General features: G+C 43.2%; 1 protein-coding gene across 3 annotated transcripts; it reads right to left on the minus strand.

Annotated features, from left to right (window-relative positions):
* Positions 1-7,746: 7,746 nt before the first annotated feature.
* LOC109639200 (regulator of G-protein signaling 1-like) lies at positions 7,747-11,952 on the minus strand. 3 transcript variants are annotated; one of them, XM_020102544.2, is made up of 5 exons: positions 10,250-11,952; positions 9,879-9,938; positions 9,503-9,567; positions 9,206-9,372; positions 7,747-9,044 (listed from the first exon to the last, which is right to left on the minus strand). In XM_020102544.2, the coding sequence occupies exons 1-5, from the start codon at positions 10,327-10,329 to the stop codon at positions 8,856-8,858; spliced, it is 561 nt and encodes a 186-aa protein (XP_019958103.1). In that variant the 5' UTR covers positions 10,330-11,952; the 3' UTR covers positions 7,747-8,855. The 3 variants fall into 3 exon arrangements, with proteins under 3 accessions (XP_019958103.1, XP_019958104.1, XP_019958105.1); XM_020102545.2 differs by having other exon boundaries at positions 9,503-9,564; positions 10,250-11,422; XM_020102546.2 differs by lacking the exon at positions 9,879-9,938 and having other exon boundaries at positions 9,503-9,564; positions 10,250-11,422.
* Between the last annotated feature and the right edge of the window lie 3,416 nt (positions 11,953-15,368).

The following is a 15,368-nucleotide window of genomic DNA, read 5'->3' on the forward strand; positions in this document are numbered from 1 at the left end:
CCAGGTTCTGCTCTGGGAGAAATGACGCAGCTGATTACAGCTTATAAACTTTATAGCTGACGCAAGTGAAAGTCCAGTGGGCTCTCGTTGAGATTCAGTCCACCAACCTGGACAATAGCTGTGAACCAATCAAGGGTACGAGTCTTGGCTGCGTTTGAAGGTTGAGGACGTTTTTGCACATCTGGAGGACGAAGAACTCCACAGACAAACTCAGCTCAGTCACTTGGCTTCTTGCTGTTTTTCAATAATCTGCTGATGGAGGTGGATCCAGTGAGAATGAGATTTGTGGTCTAGAAAATCCAAAACTAAACAAAGAGTCTTCGAGCTGCACAACGAGTTAATCAGTACTTTACTGCATGTGACCCAGGATCTGTTAGGAATGTGTCAGCTAAGTTTTAACCGCTGATGTAGAGGAGATGGATAAAAGCATCTTTCATATGAAAACTAAACGTCAGCTGATCCATCTATCTAAGTTTTATTCTTCAATGAGTTGACAGTGAGTAGTTCAGGTGACCTGTTTTAGTAAACGTGCCGGATGTCATGCAGGCTATTCTTGTCCCAACAATACTCACATTGTTTTCATTTTTTTTTTTTTACGACTGCAGAACAGAGGTTGACTAAAATGCGTAATCATTATTCAGCTAAACCTGCAGGTCTGGATTCATCTGTCACGCTGTGAGTAACCCACACCACCTTCACCAACTGGCACCGTCATTGTCGTGTTTCCATTCGGTCATAGTTCGCATGCAAAGCTGCAGACCAGAAGAAAATGTTTCTCATTCTGTTATCACGGGTGCAACTTGTCTGTGAGGACAAAGTGAACACGAGGACACAGTCTGACTCGAGGATGAATTCAGCATCTTTAATGAAAAGTCAATTTACAGTAAATGTAAAAAAGGCATGCAACACGTACGTGAGTGCAAGCTTTGTTGAGGGAAGTATGTCATCTAAAAACCATAACGTTGAAAACACTGCTTGTGAATGTCACTGTTTAAGCACAGTGGAGTTTTTATTCCAGTAACAATCGGTGGACATCAACGTAATTTCCCAGAAGCTCGCTTTTTGGCGATGGGACACGCACATATAAAGAATAAAAACATTTTGTTCCGTGTTATCGATGCTTTAATGCATCTGCGTCACCTGCTGTGTTGTGATTATCAGCGGCCGCCCTCCCTGTGTTCAACCAGTTGGAGATCTGTTGGGTGAAAACACGGCGTTGGCCTCGTGTGTTTATTATGATGTGCAGACTGTGTGTAAGCAGCTGTCTGTTTAGAAGTGGACGGAGAACAGAGCCAAGTTTCCACTAAGACACGAGGTCTGTCTTCACGCAGGAGGTGATTCCCAGCACTGGCTCGCAGAGTTTGTCCTTTTCTTGTGTTTAGGAAGTTTTTGGTATTCGGCTGAACTCTTCACCTCTTGCTCCACCCAAAGACCAAGAGCCTAAACTTAGAACAAAGCTTCACGTGATTGAAGGAAAGTACGCACGGCATCATAAGCCGCTTTCAGACGTGCACAGAACGTCGAGACATTCGCTTGATATCGGGGGGGTTGTACGTGAGAATGCCAATGTATGAAATATTTTCAGGGAATTTCCCCAACGTCCCCTTCGTAAAGAAGCGAGTGTTGATGTTTCTAACGGACGAGAAACTGGAAGAATACAAATATCTCAGGATGAAAGAGAGGAGCCACGCACACGGACACACCTACGAAGAGGTCCGCTTGGAAACACAATGAGATTTGAGAACTTTTGACGATAAAGGTTGTTTATGTGCGTTAAACAAAAACACTTGATGTCCGCAGCAGGATTTCTACGTCACGTCCGGCCTCCTGCAGCTCTACACAGCCCGAGTGCAGTGGACGTTTTCCTGCTGTTCTTCATATGTGAAAGGAACCAATTTCTGGTAGTTTAACTATGTAGATGAATTTCGACAGGAGCCCCAGGCAGAGTGGACGTGCACCACGTCATTCCAATTATCAAACAATTCCCCTTTTTTAATGAAAACGATAAATAAAATGTTCAGAGTGCCAGACTGCATTCAAGTAAATAATAGTAAAACTGATTTTTTAGTGCAAAATCCCAGACGCATTGATTTTCCTCTCGGCCTTCGCCTGCTGCAGCGCGATCAAAGCTGCTAAAAGAAGCCAGCACAACATAAAATGTGGACATTCTGCTTGTGGAAGGTTGGCAGAATCAAAACACAGTGTATGCATATACTGTGTATATTTATATATATATATATATATAGTAGAAAACACCAACATGAACTACTTCTGTCTGCACGTGCACGCAGTCCAAAACAATCAGTGAGTGGAAAGAAATTAAAAATAGAACATGTGGACGGATGACAACTTAAATTTTCCCCAAACCTGATTTTCCACTGAGGAAGGTCTCACCTTCAGTCGAGGAGCTAACGTGACATACGTGACATACGTGACTGAACGTGATCCCTCTGTTTCCATCAAGGGGAAAATTCAAATAATTTTCAACTCGTGCTTCACGACACTGTTGTTGCAGCGTCATAGAAGGAATAACTGATGTGTCCCTCTTTCATGATTCAACTCGTAGCATGTTTGAAGTAGTTTTAGAATAGTGCATGCTTATAATAACAAGAGTCTGTTTGATTGACTTTGTTGTTTCCGTGTGGAATTTGATGAAAATATAAAAAAAAAAACAGAATCGATAGTGGGGGGTCTTTGAAGCGAAGTGTTTGAGGTCGGTTTCCTCTTTTTATTTGTCTTGCCTTTGTCCATTTTACTTCCTGTTGGTATAAAACAGTGAAGTGCATTCATTTCCTACACGAGTGTGAAGTTGACATCAAGCAAATGTCTCTTTGTCAGTGTCGATGAACCCAGCGGAGAATTCCACCTGCGTCTTCCTGAGGATAACGTCTGTTGTGTGTCAACTGCCGATCGTCCAGAGGGGGGGGGTGTCTTTCCAGTGGTCGTGTTAATATTATTACCTTAATGACTGAGTGTTATTTCCTTCTGGCCTCCTCCTGTGTACATATACACTGACACCAGCACTGGTTGCTGTTGTGGTTCGACTGTGACCTGCCTTTCCTGTATCTTTCAGTGTCGGGCAGGTTCGGACAGGAACTGTCGGTACGGCCTTCCTGCCCCAGGGCAATGCTCCAGGGATGGCAACACAGCGTCTCCATGGTGACGGAGACATGTTTTGTTGTGTTGGTGTCACAGCAGGATCTGAACATATCTGCCTTTTGTTTCCGAGGCATGTCGACCCAATTAGGGGCCGAGGTGAACTTCAACAACTTGTTTCCAGCCTCCTCTCACCCTGCTAACGTAAAGGCTGAGTTTTCCTTTCTTTTTGGTCTTCGAAGGCCGAGCTGAAATCTGATGGTCTGGTGTACGCAGGATTTCCTCTTGGCTATTTCATTGTCAGCTACTTACGCAAAACTAGCCTGTGAGCTTCGTCTTTAGCGCGCAGTGACTCCTGGGAAAGCTTTGCTCAAGGATCTTTTTTATGAGACACAGCTATAGACTGTTTATAAAGATGGCCGACATGACAGCCCCCTAAAAGTGAAGCCAAAACATCTTGATCACCCCCTGGTGGCTGGCTGCAGCAAAGGTCTAAAGGTCAATTTGGCACAACACGAGGAAGTGGAGACGCATCGTCCATCTTTACACACCGTCTACAGTCACAGTCCATAAACATATTTATGTATTTGTTTCATTCTCACTGTGGTAAAAATCCCAGTGGCAGCAGTCGATAAACTTCACTGGACCACTGGGAGAAATAATAGAAGTAGAGCAGAACATTATATTGCTCTGGTGCAGCCAAAACCAGTAACATTTATTTATAGACACCAATAAAATACAAGAAAAGCAAACACAGAAATGCGCCCTTCGTTAATATTCTCCTTACGACGAAAACAAGGTCGACACTGTTAATACCCACATAGGTGAAGTCAGGTGATGCTGGAGAATCCTGTGATCGGTGCAGCATCTTCAACACGTCTTATGTCGCTCATTAATTATGATGCAGTTAAAGGAACGAGCTGCCAATTTGGGAAATGATTGCTTTTCTAGATGTAACTCATAGAATCGTCTCATGCTCTTCTTATGTAACTCGTACGGTCAGACATGCAAATCGACGCCTCATGACTGTGATTTGTGTGTCTTCACACACCTGTGACACCTTCACTGTCACGTCATCATTATCCTCCTCTGGGGTTTGTGCCATGAAGGAGGGTGACGTCAAAACGTTCCTCCTCTTCTTTTGTCTCTCTTGTTAATGAACCAATTCTATTCTTAAACAGCTCCGTCCCTCCCACACGTCTCAGGTCAGAATCCAGCCTTCGCACAGTCTGTGCGGAGACGTATGAAGGCAGTTTACCTGCTCAGGTGGACACTGACACAACTGATTCCTGAATCACAATCGGATTAAACCTCTTATATCTACTTTGCCTTCACATTCAAGGATTGTTTATTTCAAATATCAGAAATGGTCGCCAAGTGCCAAGCGGACTGGATCCAGCCAGACGCCCCACACCACTCCCATCCTATACTGTTAACGATGGCGTCCTAAATTCTGGATTCATTGCATAGTCGGGCACCAGTTTACTTCTAGCTTGTATAACCAAGCAGGTCATTTAAGTCCACGGACCAGGCCTGATTGGTTGTAAGGATGATCGTGTATTTCAAGTCACGACTCAGGACTCTGTGGAAAACTCTGCCGCTCCTCAGTGGTCTCTGCAGACGTCTTTAAAGAAGCAGCTGTAGGTTCGATACTAAATCAATTTTACTGCCGCGACTGGAAGTACCGCAGGCTGGCAGACACCTGCTTGCTCTGGAAGTGATAAATACACTAAAGCAAATTTAAATAGCATGAAGTGGAAACTTTAGAGCCACCAAGTCAACTTATGAACTGCTACACGGATGAACAGTTTGATCATAGCATCATCCGTACCTTTGTCTTTCCTGTCCACAACATGGGTACAATGAAGACTCTTGTAGTAGTTAGTAGTATTAAGCCTCTTTTCAACTGTTGAAAAACCCACTAATACCTGCTGACGTCAAGAGTTTGACTGCAGTGGGATTGGACACATTCGGTATTCACTCCTCAGTCAAATAACTCTGCAGAGGTCGCGTGTTATTATCGGCTCTGGCTCCGGCAGTAATGGAAACATGACACATGGGTGAATGTGCTAATTGAGCAAATTATGGAGGTGAAAGAGAATCAGTCAGTCGCCTTTTTCATATCTTGCTGTGTATACTACTACCTGTGTAGTAGAGGTATCATTGAACTGAACTTTAACTTCTATTAGTAGCATATGTGGCAGTAGCATTTTCAGACTAAGCTTTAAATATAATAATAATAATAATATCGGAGACTCTACACCGACCACAGACGTGAATGTAAATGATTTGTCTCCGTGTATCGGCCCTGTGATACACTGACGACCTGCCATACTCTTCATCCTCACTCCTCATCCTCTCACTTTGTTTTTATAGCTTTTGGAGAAATGTAAAATGAAGATCAAATATTATTAGAAAATAGATTGTGATGGTGAGTGAAAAGTAAACAGCTAAGAACAAAGTAAAGGAACGTGAACACATTGAACAACACCAGTTGTTTTGTTTCTTTCCAGGACACCGGCTTGTCCTAGTTTCCTGCTCAACTGGAGAACTGGGGCATCACTACCCAAACATTTAAATTCCAAACCTGTGTGTGTTTGTACTGAACACTGTGTGCATACAGACAGACACACACACACACACACACCCTCCCTCCCTTTTTACGGAAGCTGACATTTAACAATCCACAGCCCCTGTGCATAATTGAGAGTTTAAAAAACATATCAGGACCGGTTCATGTCAAAACATGAGGCTCCACCCCACCAAGAGTTGCACTCAAATGTGCAGCTGACAGCTGTAATCAAACATTGCAACATTTTGGCTCGACAAAGACTTTAAGGTGTTGTCTTTTATTTGTCTCTGCACGTCGTGTTATCTGTGCTCCAGTAAATCTTTTACAAACTCTTTTGCACAGTGTGACCACAATTTTCCACAACCTTTCTGCAGATCTCCTGCAGATCTATCCCAGAATGCACTGGGCAGTCCTACCTGCATTTGAAGGGCACAGGTGAGATGTGGATTCTGAGATCATCTCAGTGCATCTGCAGATTCCACGTTGGCTTTTGTACAACGTTGCAAGTGACCGATAATGCAGCTGTTAGCCCGTCAGGCACTTTAAAACAAACATCCAGCTCTACTCTCGCTGGGTTGTTCTTGCTGACTGTTTATTGTTCTGTAATAAGGAATGAAACACAGACACCAACATTTAGCGTGAACTGTTACTAACTTCATCTTTGGCTGTTTATTTGGGAAGTTTGAATCTCACAGCGTTGGGATTACTCTGGGGCTCAGCGTAACATGTCACATAAACACACTCATTGGAAGCACGGGGCAGCGATGTCACACCTGGAATTCAATGCAAACTAATAAGGATTACATTCTTTGGAATGGGAAAAAATTCTAAAACTAACAGTTCGATCTTTGAAGAATATTTGACAATAATGGTTTTTGTGTGCTGATGCTCAAAACGCACATGTAACACAGATGCTATTCAGAAACGGCTAAAAGAAGCTTCAGCTGCTGCATTTAAAACCTTCTGATCGTGTGTTCCGTCCCCCCTTCATATCCTTTACCTTCTGCCTGAAAGCCATAAAACCAAATCGGACGTCTGTGTGAAACCAACTAACACCAACTCAGACATTTAGAAGCAACAAGCAGAGAGCGACACACTGACATATTTTTTACTGTCATCATTTATTTCAGGAAGAAAAATGGATGATGTTTCAGAGCTGACTAACTCCCTTTAGCTTCCAAACCATGCACCTGGGTCAGTATTTGCCCGGTGGAGGAGAATCGTTCTCAGTAGATTGTATTAAATGTAGACAGACAAGGTTACTGACGTTGTTATGAAGCACGTCGGTGCCACAGAGCACTGGTCACCTGTTTGTCATGTGTTTAAATTGCATCATATTCCAGAATGACTGACGGCTCGCAGGCTGTGGAGAAACATCTGTTGAATAGTGCAGTGTGGCTTCACTTCACAGAAAATATAATTTCTCACAATGACTGATTTCATAAGAAACTGGAAGTCTGGGCCTTCCTGTTTTTAAACGGCACATATCACTCAAAGCTCTTTCCAGCTCCTCAGGTGCTTTTCAGTGATTAAAAAAAAGAGAATAACAGGAAACTGCAGATATCACGAGGATAAATCTTTTGCTTTGATGGAACTTCCTGTAAAGTTTGAAAACAGAAATTGTGACTCAATGAGTCAATGCTCCTTTTGGTATTCTCATAATCTTATTTACTGCTTTTACTTTTCAAAAGAATCTGTTTTATTAATCCAAAGGCTGATAATGTTCGAATATGAGAGAGCATTAAAAACATACACATATATATTCTGTCACTTATAGGATAGAGTGTAAAGTCTGGCCTGCTTCTCCACAACAGTGAAGATAACTGTTCCGCCGACAAGAACTTGGCACAGCCTCCGTGTTTCCATCCTGATGCGGTGGAGTAAAGCTTTAAACATGCAACAGACAATCGCTGTGCAAACATCCCATCATTTTTCTAACGCAGTGTTTGAGATCCATTTCACTGCAAGTGTTCTGCTGTCGTCTTTAAACAGACCCACGGCGCTGACATCGCGGCACCGAGCGCTGAAAGCTGCGGGCGCGAAAATCCTCGAGCAGGAAAAATAAAGTTACTTCAAAGTGAGCAATTTAAATAATTTAATGTCATTCAAATCACTAACAGTTGAATAAGCACGTCAGCACTGCAACAAAGTTTGTAACAATAAATTATACAAAGTTTAACTTTTAAGTTAATTACCTATAAACTCGCTAAGAACACATTCAAACAACATCGTTTAAAAAGCAGGCAAACGACCTGTTCTCAGGGTATGTGAGGAGTTTTAACATCCCATCATGCATTGTGATACTATTTCTACATTTCCACTCTTAGTTTATTCAGTAAAATCACAACCGTCAACACAAACATGTGCACGATTATGTTTTGTTTATCATTCAAAAATATAATTGCTTCTAAAAGAACTAGTTTTACTTTTGTTGTTTGAATATTGCCACCTTAAAAGATTTTAAATATCTGCACAGAAATGTCACCCACAGGCATCTAAGACTAAAAAAACTCTCCAAACATCAGTCCAATCTAGAAAAAATATCCTTTTAAAGTATCCCAGAATGCCTCTTGCAGAACTCCGTGGCCTCCTGCTTTACTCAGGACGACATGTGACTCTGAGCTCCTCTGTGGATTCGTCGTGCTCCTTATTTCTGTCTTTAAATCATCGGCCAGCTCTTTCTGTGACAGCTCATCGTGCGTCAGTGGCAGTTCAATGCTAACAACTAAACACACTCACACGTGCAACTAATCGAGTGCGACAGTTGCACAGTCTCACATCCTCAATCGTTTATCTGCACAGGAAACACCTCTGCAAAGAAGGCCGAAGGAGGTCCGCTGCGAAGCTCACGCGCGGCTCCACCGACAGTGCGGTTCATTCACAAAGTGCTCAGTTCGCCTACGAACGCAAACGTTATCATCCCGTGCACGGTGCGCACTACGGGGCGGTGAGGCTGGCTGGGTCTCTTCTGTGGTGCTCAGCGTGGGGGATCCTGCCGGTGACTATAAGACACAATCTGCTTCTGGAGCTAGTGCGAGGCCTCTGTGCGTGTCCGTGTGCCGCGCAGGTCGACTCTCCTTCCTTCTTTGTTGTCAGTCCTTCCTCTGGAAGGAGCTCAAACGTTCCAGTTATGGGTTTTCATGTCCGTTCTCTCTCTTTCTCTCTCTTTCACCCCGCGACCGTGCTTTCATCCCTTCGTGGCATCGGCGGCGAGGTTTTCCAGGAGAGTTCTATAAATGTCGGAGCGGAGGAACCGTGGGTACGAGTCTCTCTCCATCAGCCCGTAAACTATCTTCTGAGCGTCGTCAAAGCAGTGCATGGTGGGAGTCTTGACGTTCCTTTTGATCTGCTCTCGGGTGTGATAGTCAATGTTGATCTGGAATGAGGCACATGGAGAGGAATGAGGGCAACTCAGCCAAGAGCGAGAGATTTGAGTAGGCACTGTGATATTCAGTCTGATAAAATCATACACAAAGATTTTATAGCAGAGTGTGTGTGTGTGTGTGTGTGTGTGTGTGTGTGAATGAATGTCTTTACCTCTTTAGGAGATTCTGCTTTGATGAACTGCTCATAAATCTTCTTGGCTCGTGAGGACATTCTGAACGAAGACTTGATCTTCTTGTAGTCCTCACAGGTGAGCCAGAACTCAATATTCTCATCGCTGTATTCAGATTTGAGGAAGTTACGAAAGGTGGCCAGTCCATCTGAAGAAAGACGAATGAAAGATTTTTTTTTTTTTTGAATTTTAAAAAACCTCTTAAAACTCAAATTCTCACAGACATAATTCACTGTTCTTGCAGTATTCTCGTCCTCGTGGGTGAAAATACAACCTACATTTAGACTCCAGAAGCCTTTCCAGTGACTGTGACCATTGTTGGGTATCTTCTAAACTTAGCCTGCTGGGAGAGAATGCAAGTGGGATTACTCAACCAGAATCAAATTTGGGTGAAATAAAGCTGGGAGAGCTGCAGAGGCTGCGAGGACACAGAGAGCAGCCTAATCAAGAAAAGCATAGCGGATGTGCTTATCAAATATGTACCCAAAAAAAATAAAGAGACATGTTGGTGTGTGCGTGCATGCGGTGCCAAAGCAAACATGGTGTCTGTAGTTCATTTGAATCCTTCCATGATGCCATAGATGGAAATGATAGAAGCAGGCCGGCTATTTTAGAACAGAAATGTATGCAAAACACTCCATAAGTTCTCCTTACCTCTCCGAGCTGGACGAGTGTGAGAACATGCACTGGAGTCTGCACATAAAGTTTTTTCCACTGTGTAGAGATAAGAAAAGCATCATAAAGTGAATTCCTGATGGTTTTGCTGCTGGTAAATTATTTTCAAGTGTCAAAGCACGCTGGGTATCTGTTAGGAATCAGGAAAAAACTGTGTGGGTTCACTTTAAACAGTTTTCATCAAGCACGCGTAACATTTGCGATATTTCATCTTAAAGGTTTGACGCAAGGAGCCAAGAAAGAAAAATAACCTTTTGAATTCTTAAAGACATTTTAACTAAAATCAAAACTTCCTCAACATTATTTAAGCGAGTTTGCAGGAAACTGCGGCTCGTCAAAGTTTCACTCACATGTTCTTGTTTCTCTTCCTGTCATCTTTGTCCATGATGAAGCGCTGTGTGTTGAGTGAGTCGGCGGTTAGGCTGGGCATTGTTTTGTTAAGTCCACACTCTCAGGCTCTCGGTCCTGGTCATGCTGCGGCTGAGAGACACTTAGGAGGGTTCCCCCTGCGATGTGCCTTTATATACCAAGGTTTCCTGTTGCTATGGGACTGGGGCTGCTGGGATACATCAGCAGTTCAGCCTAGAGCGAAGAGGAAGCACCCCTTCCTCCTCCCCCCCGGTTCCTCCCTCTCCTCCTGCCTCTCTGTTGGAAACAACACATACTCACGCTGCACTGAATGTATGATTCCCTCGTCTGGTCGCCGGACTCCCTATTTTGTCTCTGCTTCCTCTCCATCTGCTGCCGCAGAGCCCCCCCCTCCTCCCGACTGGACGAGCCAGATGAGACAATCCACGGCTGTGTTCACATTATTTTTAGTCCGGCAGCGCAGATGCAAATGACAGCGATGGTGATAAGCAAATTGTGACCTTCCCGTGTTTTGAAAAGGGACGGATGAAGAATCTCCTGTCTCTCTGAGGGAAAACGTTGATATCAATTCATCACAACTTTATCCAAAGAGCACATTTTATAACAAAGACATTCAATGTGCTTCACATTTAGCAACAGAGATAATGACTAAGCAGCGTGCAGTATGGAAATGCACACACACATCCTTGCACTTTCATCTCAGTGAGGTCACTCATCGGCATCTGGCATCCCCTCACCTTAACCATCACAAACACATGCCTAATAATAATCCTTACTCTAACCTTGAACTAATAATACGAACCCTAACATCGAGTCTGGACCCTCAGACTGCTCTTTGAAAGTGGGCCAGAGAGTGCGGACTGACCAAAATCTCCTCACTTTCCCAAAATGCTGTTGTTCCGTAAGATCTGGGCTAAAAATGGTCTTTACAAACACATCTGTACACACACACACACACACACACACAGCTTTGGTGAAAACACTCATTGGCATAATATATAATTTCCTGGCCCCTTAACCATCCCAACTAAATGGCTAAACCTAAACATCACCTTACTCTAACCCTAAAACTAAGTCTTAGCCCCTAAGAGTCCTTTTAACATGGATCACACATCGCTCTTTTTTTTTTTTTAAAATTTGGATTTAAAAGTGCGTAAAGTATTTACAGCTCACAGCTTTATCAGGTTAATGCACATTAAGTATCACCTGATCTCATTCTAGCCACAAGGAGGGAACCACGGTCTGAAGACCTGAATCATTTAAATCAGAATTCTGCAGAAATTCATACAAAGACCCGCCATGCAGCCGTATGTGTGAAAGAGGAAACAGTGGATCGATTGCAACAGAGCGATGAGGGAGCCAGGAAGTCAGAGGGTCGTGTCATAACCATTGTCTGGTCTCAGCTTTATTGTTGAAACCTTCCAATGAGGTCAAAGAGAAGATAAAACACCTGACATGTGGATTCTCGTGGAATTTTATACGTCTCTGCGGCGGATTCACCTTGAAATCAAGATATATTACATTATATCCCTTATGGTCCAATGGACTTTAGTAACAATCATGGAATTCGATGCCGATTTCAACACTGACTCGTGTACACGGCCTTTGAGCCAGTCTCAGAACAGACGGGTGAACAAGACGAACTGTGTATTGACGTGTGACTGATCTGAACTCAGGCAGCAATGATGCTTGAGCTTTCAGGTTTTGTTTCCTCAAATCGCTGCTGCTCGATGACAGATGTTTTTTCGCTGACATTGAAGCGGAGGTGTCTGCAGACGATTGGTCAACGACACGTGGGAATTTACCAGCTTCGTGGAACGCCGGCTGTGGTTTAGCTGACGTTCCGCCGCGCTGCTCTTCTAGAGAATCAGGGTCTCGCCCTTTTTTTCCCCACGGTTCACAGCAGAATAGACATTATAATATACTCTTCCTATAGCCTACCCATTTCAAAATAAAAGCACTCCGGCGTTTCTGTTGACTGAATCCATTCATTTGTTTTTAAAGGGTTTTATTGTGAAATATTTGCAGGAGTGGAAGATGGTATTTATTATCAGGGCACAGAACTACTTATATACGAGAAAATAAAGTATATATACCATAAACCTCAGAAAGGCTGTAGTTATATTAAAAGTTAACGTAAAGAACTTCTGATGATTGACAGTAGTCTCCCCATCTCGCCGTTTCCGAGGGATGTGGACGTTAAAGATAGTAAAACAAACGAAAGGCTAACAGAGACCTTAACGACACGACTCCCCTTCATCCCGCTGCATCTTGCGCTTGTTACGTAACTTGGAAGAGCCGCCGATATAAGCACTCAACCCACGTCAGTCTCAGCCGTCAATCATTAAGTTTCACCCCGTTTTTATGGCATCAAAAAATTAATTAAACCCAAACTTACGGGAAAGAAGAACACTGGAACATACGTCAATGTAATAACCATCTTTCGGGAAAAATGTACTTGGCATGTACTTTGACATTTCAGTTTGGCCCAAGTCCCAACTGGGGTCACTCTATAGAAGCTGTCATGTCATCCATCTTTAGAAACAGTGTATAGTTCGTATTAAGAGTTGTCCGGACACGTCTGAAGGGAAAAGAGAGATGTCAGACGTGACGCTGTTCGACGATCTACCGACCGACTTGATGGGAGCGCGCCGGGTCCTTCGGGGCTCATTTGTGGGACATGTCCAATCGCATCAGGAATCAAGAGCGTGTATAGATGTTCCATACTGGGAGGCAGATAGAAACCATCCATGACGGAGAGGTGATCTGTGATAGAGTCTAAAAACTGGGGAAATGGTACTTGTCTTGTTTTTGTCAGTCTGATCTGTACGAAGTTCATAGAACTGTAAAAATTATATAAAGCTCACTCTTCTCAATCCATTGTAGCGCACTGTCTCACGGTCACGTGGCCTTTTCCACCTTTTTACTTTGAGACAAAATTCTATTGCGGTAACATCTATTTATTTATTTATTTAATTTTGATTAATGGCCCGGAGGTAAAATTCCAGCAAAGAAATTTATTTAAAAAAAAACCTTTAAAAGTTCTGTTTTATCAGAAACCTGACCAAACATATAGCTTCCCAGCACCGATGCCACAGGCCGCCCTGTTGCAATCTGCCCTTTGGCTTCTCTGATGCTGCTCTCCCTCTTTTGCCCAAACACGGTTAGAAGCACTGAGGCGTTGTGAAGCGTCACCAAACACTGAGAACTGAAGGCTGTCAAGTGTGAATCTGACACCAGCTTCATATTTTATTCTCTGTCTACGCTCACATTAGTGAGGAGCGCAGCAGGATACACGTGTATTCACATAGAGTCACATCACCTCTAATATCCAGATCTGCGAGTGAAGTTGACTTGACCAAAACCCTGCCGCCCACAGTACTCACTTCCTTCTCGTCACCATGGTGACAGTGCTGAGCCATGATTAAACAGTGGCAGATTGTGTGTGAAGGGACAGAGCGTGATGCAGGAGACGTGACGCCTCTGTCATTTATCAGGATCAACCCCTCACACCCACGTGTTCTCAGATTCACTGACGTTTCACTTTGGCGCTCGGCGGAGTCGAGACCAGTAAAGTTGTTGGTGGAGAGACCCGTGCATAGATTCCACCAGCAGGCCAGAAAGAAAACTCAACTTATATACAACTGAGCTCCAACTTAAATTCTGTGAGACATGTTTAGATATTCGGATTATGTTTTTATGTTAGCGATTAGAAATAAGGACGTTTCATCTGCATCTCCACACGCTGTCAAGACTGACAAAAGGAAATTCCTCCAAATTATATTTCAAATGTTCAACTGAACTTTGGGACGAACTGATTAGAACTTGGTGGTTGACGGTCATTGGTCAACGTCACGGTGACCTCTTGTTCTTGTGAAGGGTGATTTATCGGGAACACACACCGGGATTCTGATGGAAGTTTTCACATTCTCTTGGACTCAATGAAGACCTGCCTAGAATTTGAAAACTCTTCTTTCCTTGTGAATGCGTTATCCCGAGAACGCCGCGAGGAAATCATTTAGTTCCGAGATTTAAGCGTAATCGCTGCAGCCGTTATGTTTTCCTTCACTTTTTGAAGCATGCCCGGAAACACTGCCTGCTCAGAAGAAACAGAACAAGCAACAAAACTTTATAAAAGTGAAATATAAAGACGCTTATACACGTTTACACTCTTTCATTTGAGCCTAAGAGACATTGTGATCTCATCGTCCAGCTCCTTCAGGTTATTTCTCTAAGTAAATCTCCACCATCACTGTCTGTGTGTGTGTGTGTGTGTGTGTGACAAGATTATTCCCCTAACAAGGCAGAACATTTCAGGCTGATCTGTTACGCATCAGGTTGTCTGATGACTCCCGTGTTGTCGTTTAAGCTGCCGGGTTATTATTAGCTGCCTCACTGCTCCTTTTTAAGGCACATTACTGAAGAATAAGGCCATTTACAGAGCAGAGCAGGATCAAGGGTTACCTCAGGGTTACTTTTTTCCACTTTGGTAAACCCTATTGCTGGTGTGTGGAGTCATCTCTGCAGCTAATTAAGAGGATATATCAGACATGTGACCAAAAACAGAATCTCCTCGCTGGGCGAGCTGTGGAAACTCTTCCCTCGCTTATTTTTTCAGAGTCGTGCCCGTGTCCACGCCTGCAGCTGGTCAGTCAGTCGGATAAATAAAGAAAAGAGAGCGGAGGATCTGGCGACAAAAGAACATTTTATTTTATTTTACAGAGGATGCCGCACATTCTTAATCCCATCGAGACAAATTGTGATTTGTGATATGATTTATTGATTGATCAGAAACCACTTATTTACCATTCTTCATCATTTATGATCCTGTACCTTCACTCAGACTTTTCGGTTAACACACAAATTATTTCAAATAACAATAAACTCTAACACGTACCAACTGCTTTCTCTCTCCTCTACGTACAAATACCTTTTTCTACTCACATTACTTTTTTCTTCGTAGGTGTATATTATTACCTTATGACTGCCTCACATGTCATTAATACTGACCTTCAATAACATATCAAATACCTCTGAAAGACACATCTTTATTCATGTGTTTTCTCAGGACTTTGAGCTGAATTCACTTTCTTAAAAAAA

The sequence above is a fragment of the Paralichthys olivaceus genome, chromosome 3 (assembly GCF_024713975.1).
Source record: "Paralichthys olivaceus isolate ysfri-2021 chromosome 3, ASM2471397v2, whole genome shotgun sequence".
In the NCBI taxonomy this organism is placed as follows: Eukaryota; Metazoa; Chordata; class Actinopteri; order Pleuronectiformes; family Paralichthyidae; genus Paralichthys; species Paralichthys olivaceus.

Excerpts from the sequence above, each read along its gene's own strand:
- LOC109639200 (XM_020102544.2), bottom strand. The coding sequence starts at position 10,329 with ATGCCCAGCCTAACCGCCGACTCACTCAACACACAGCGCTTCATCATG. Across the intron at positions 9,939-10,249 it reads AGGAAGAGAAACAAGAACAT|TGGAAAAAACTTTATGTGCA; the intron begins GTGAGTGAAACT and ends ATCTCTACACAG. Across the intron at positions 9,373-9,502 it reads AAGGCTTCTGGAGTCTAAAT|ATGGACTGGCCACCTTTCGT; the intron begins GTAGGTTGTATT and ends GTCTTTCTTCAG.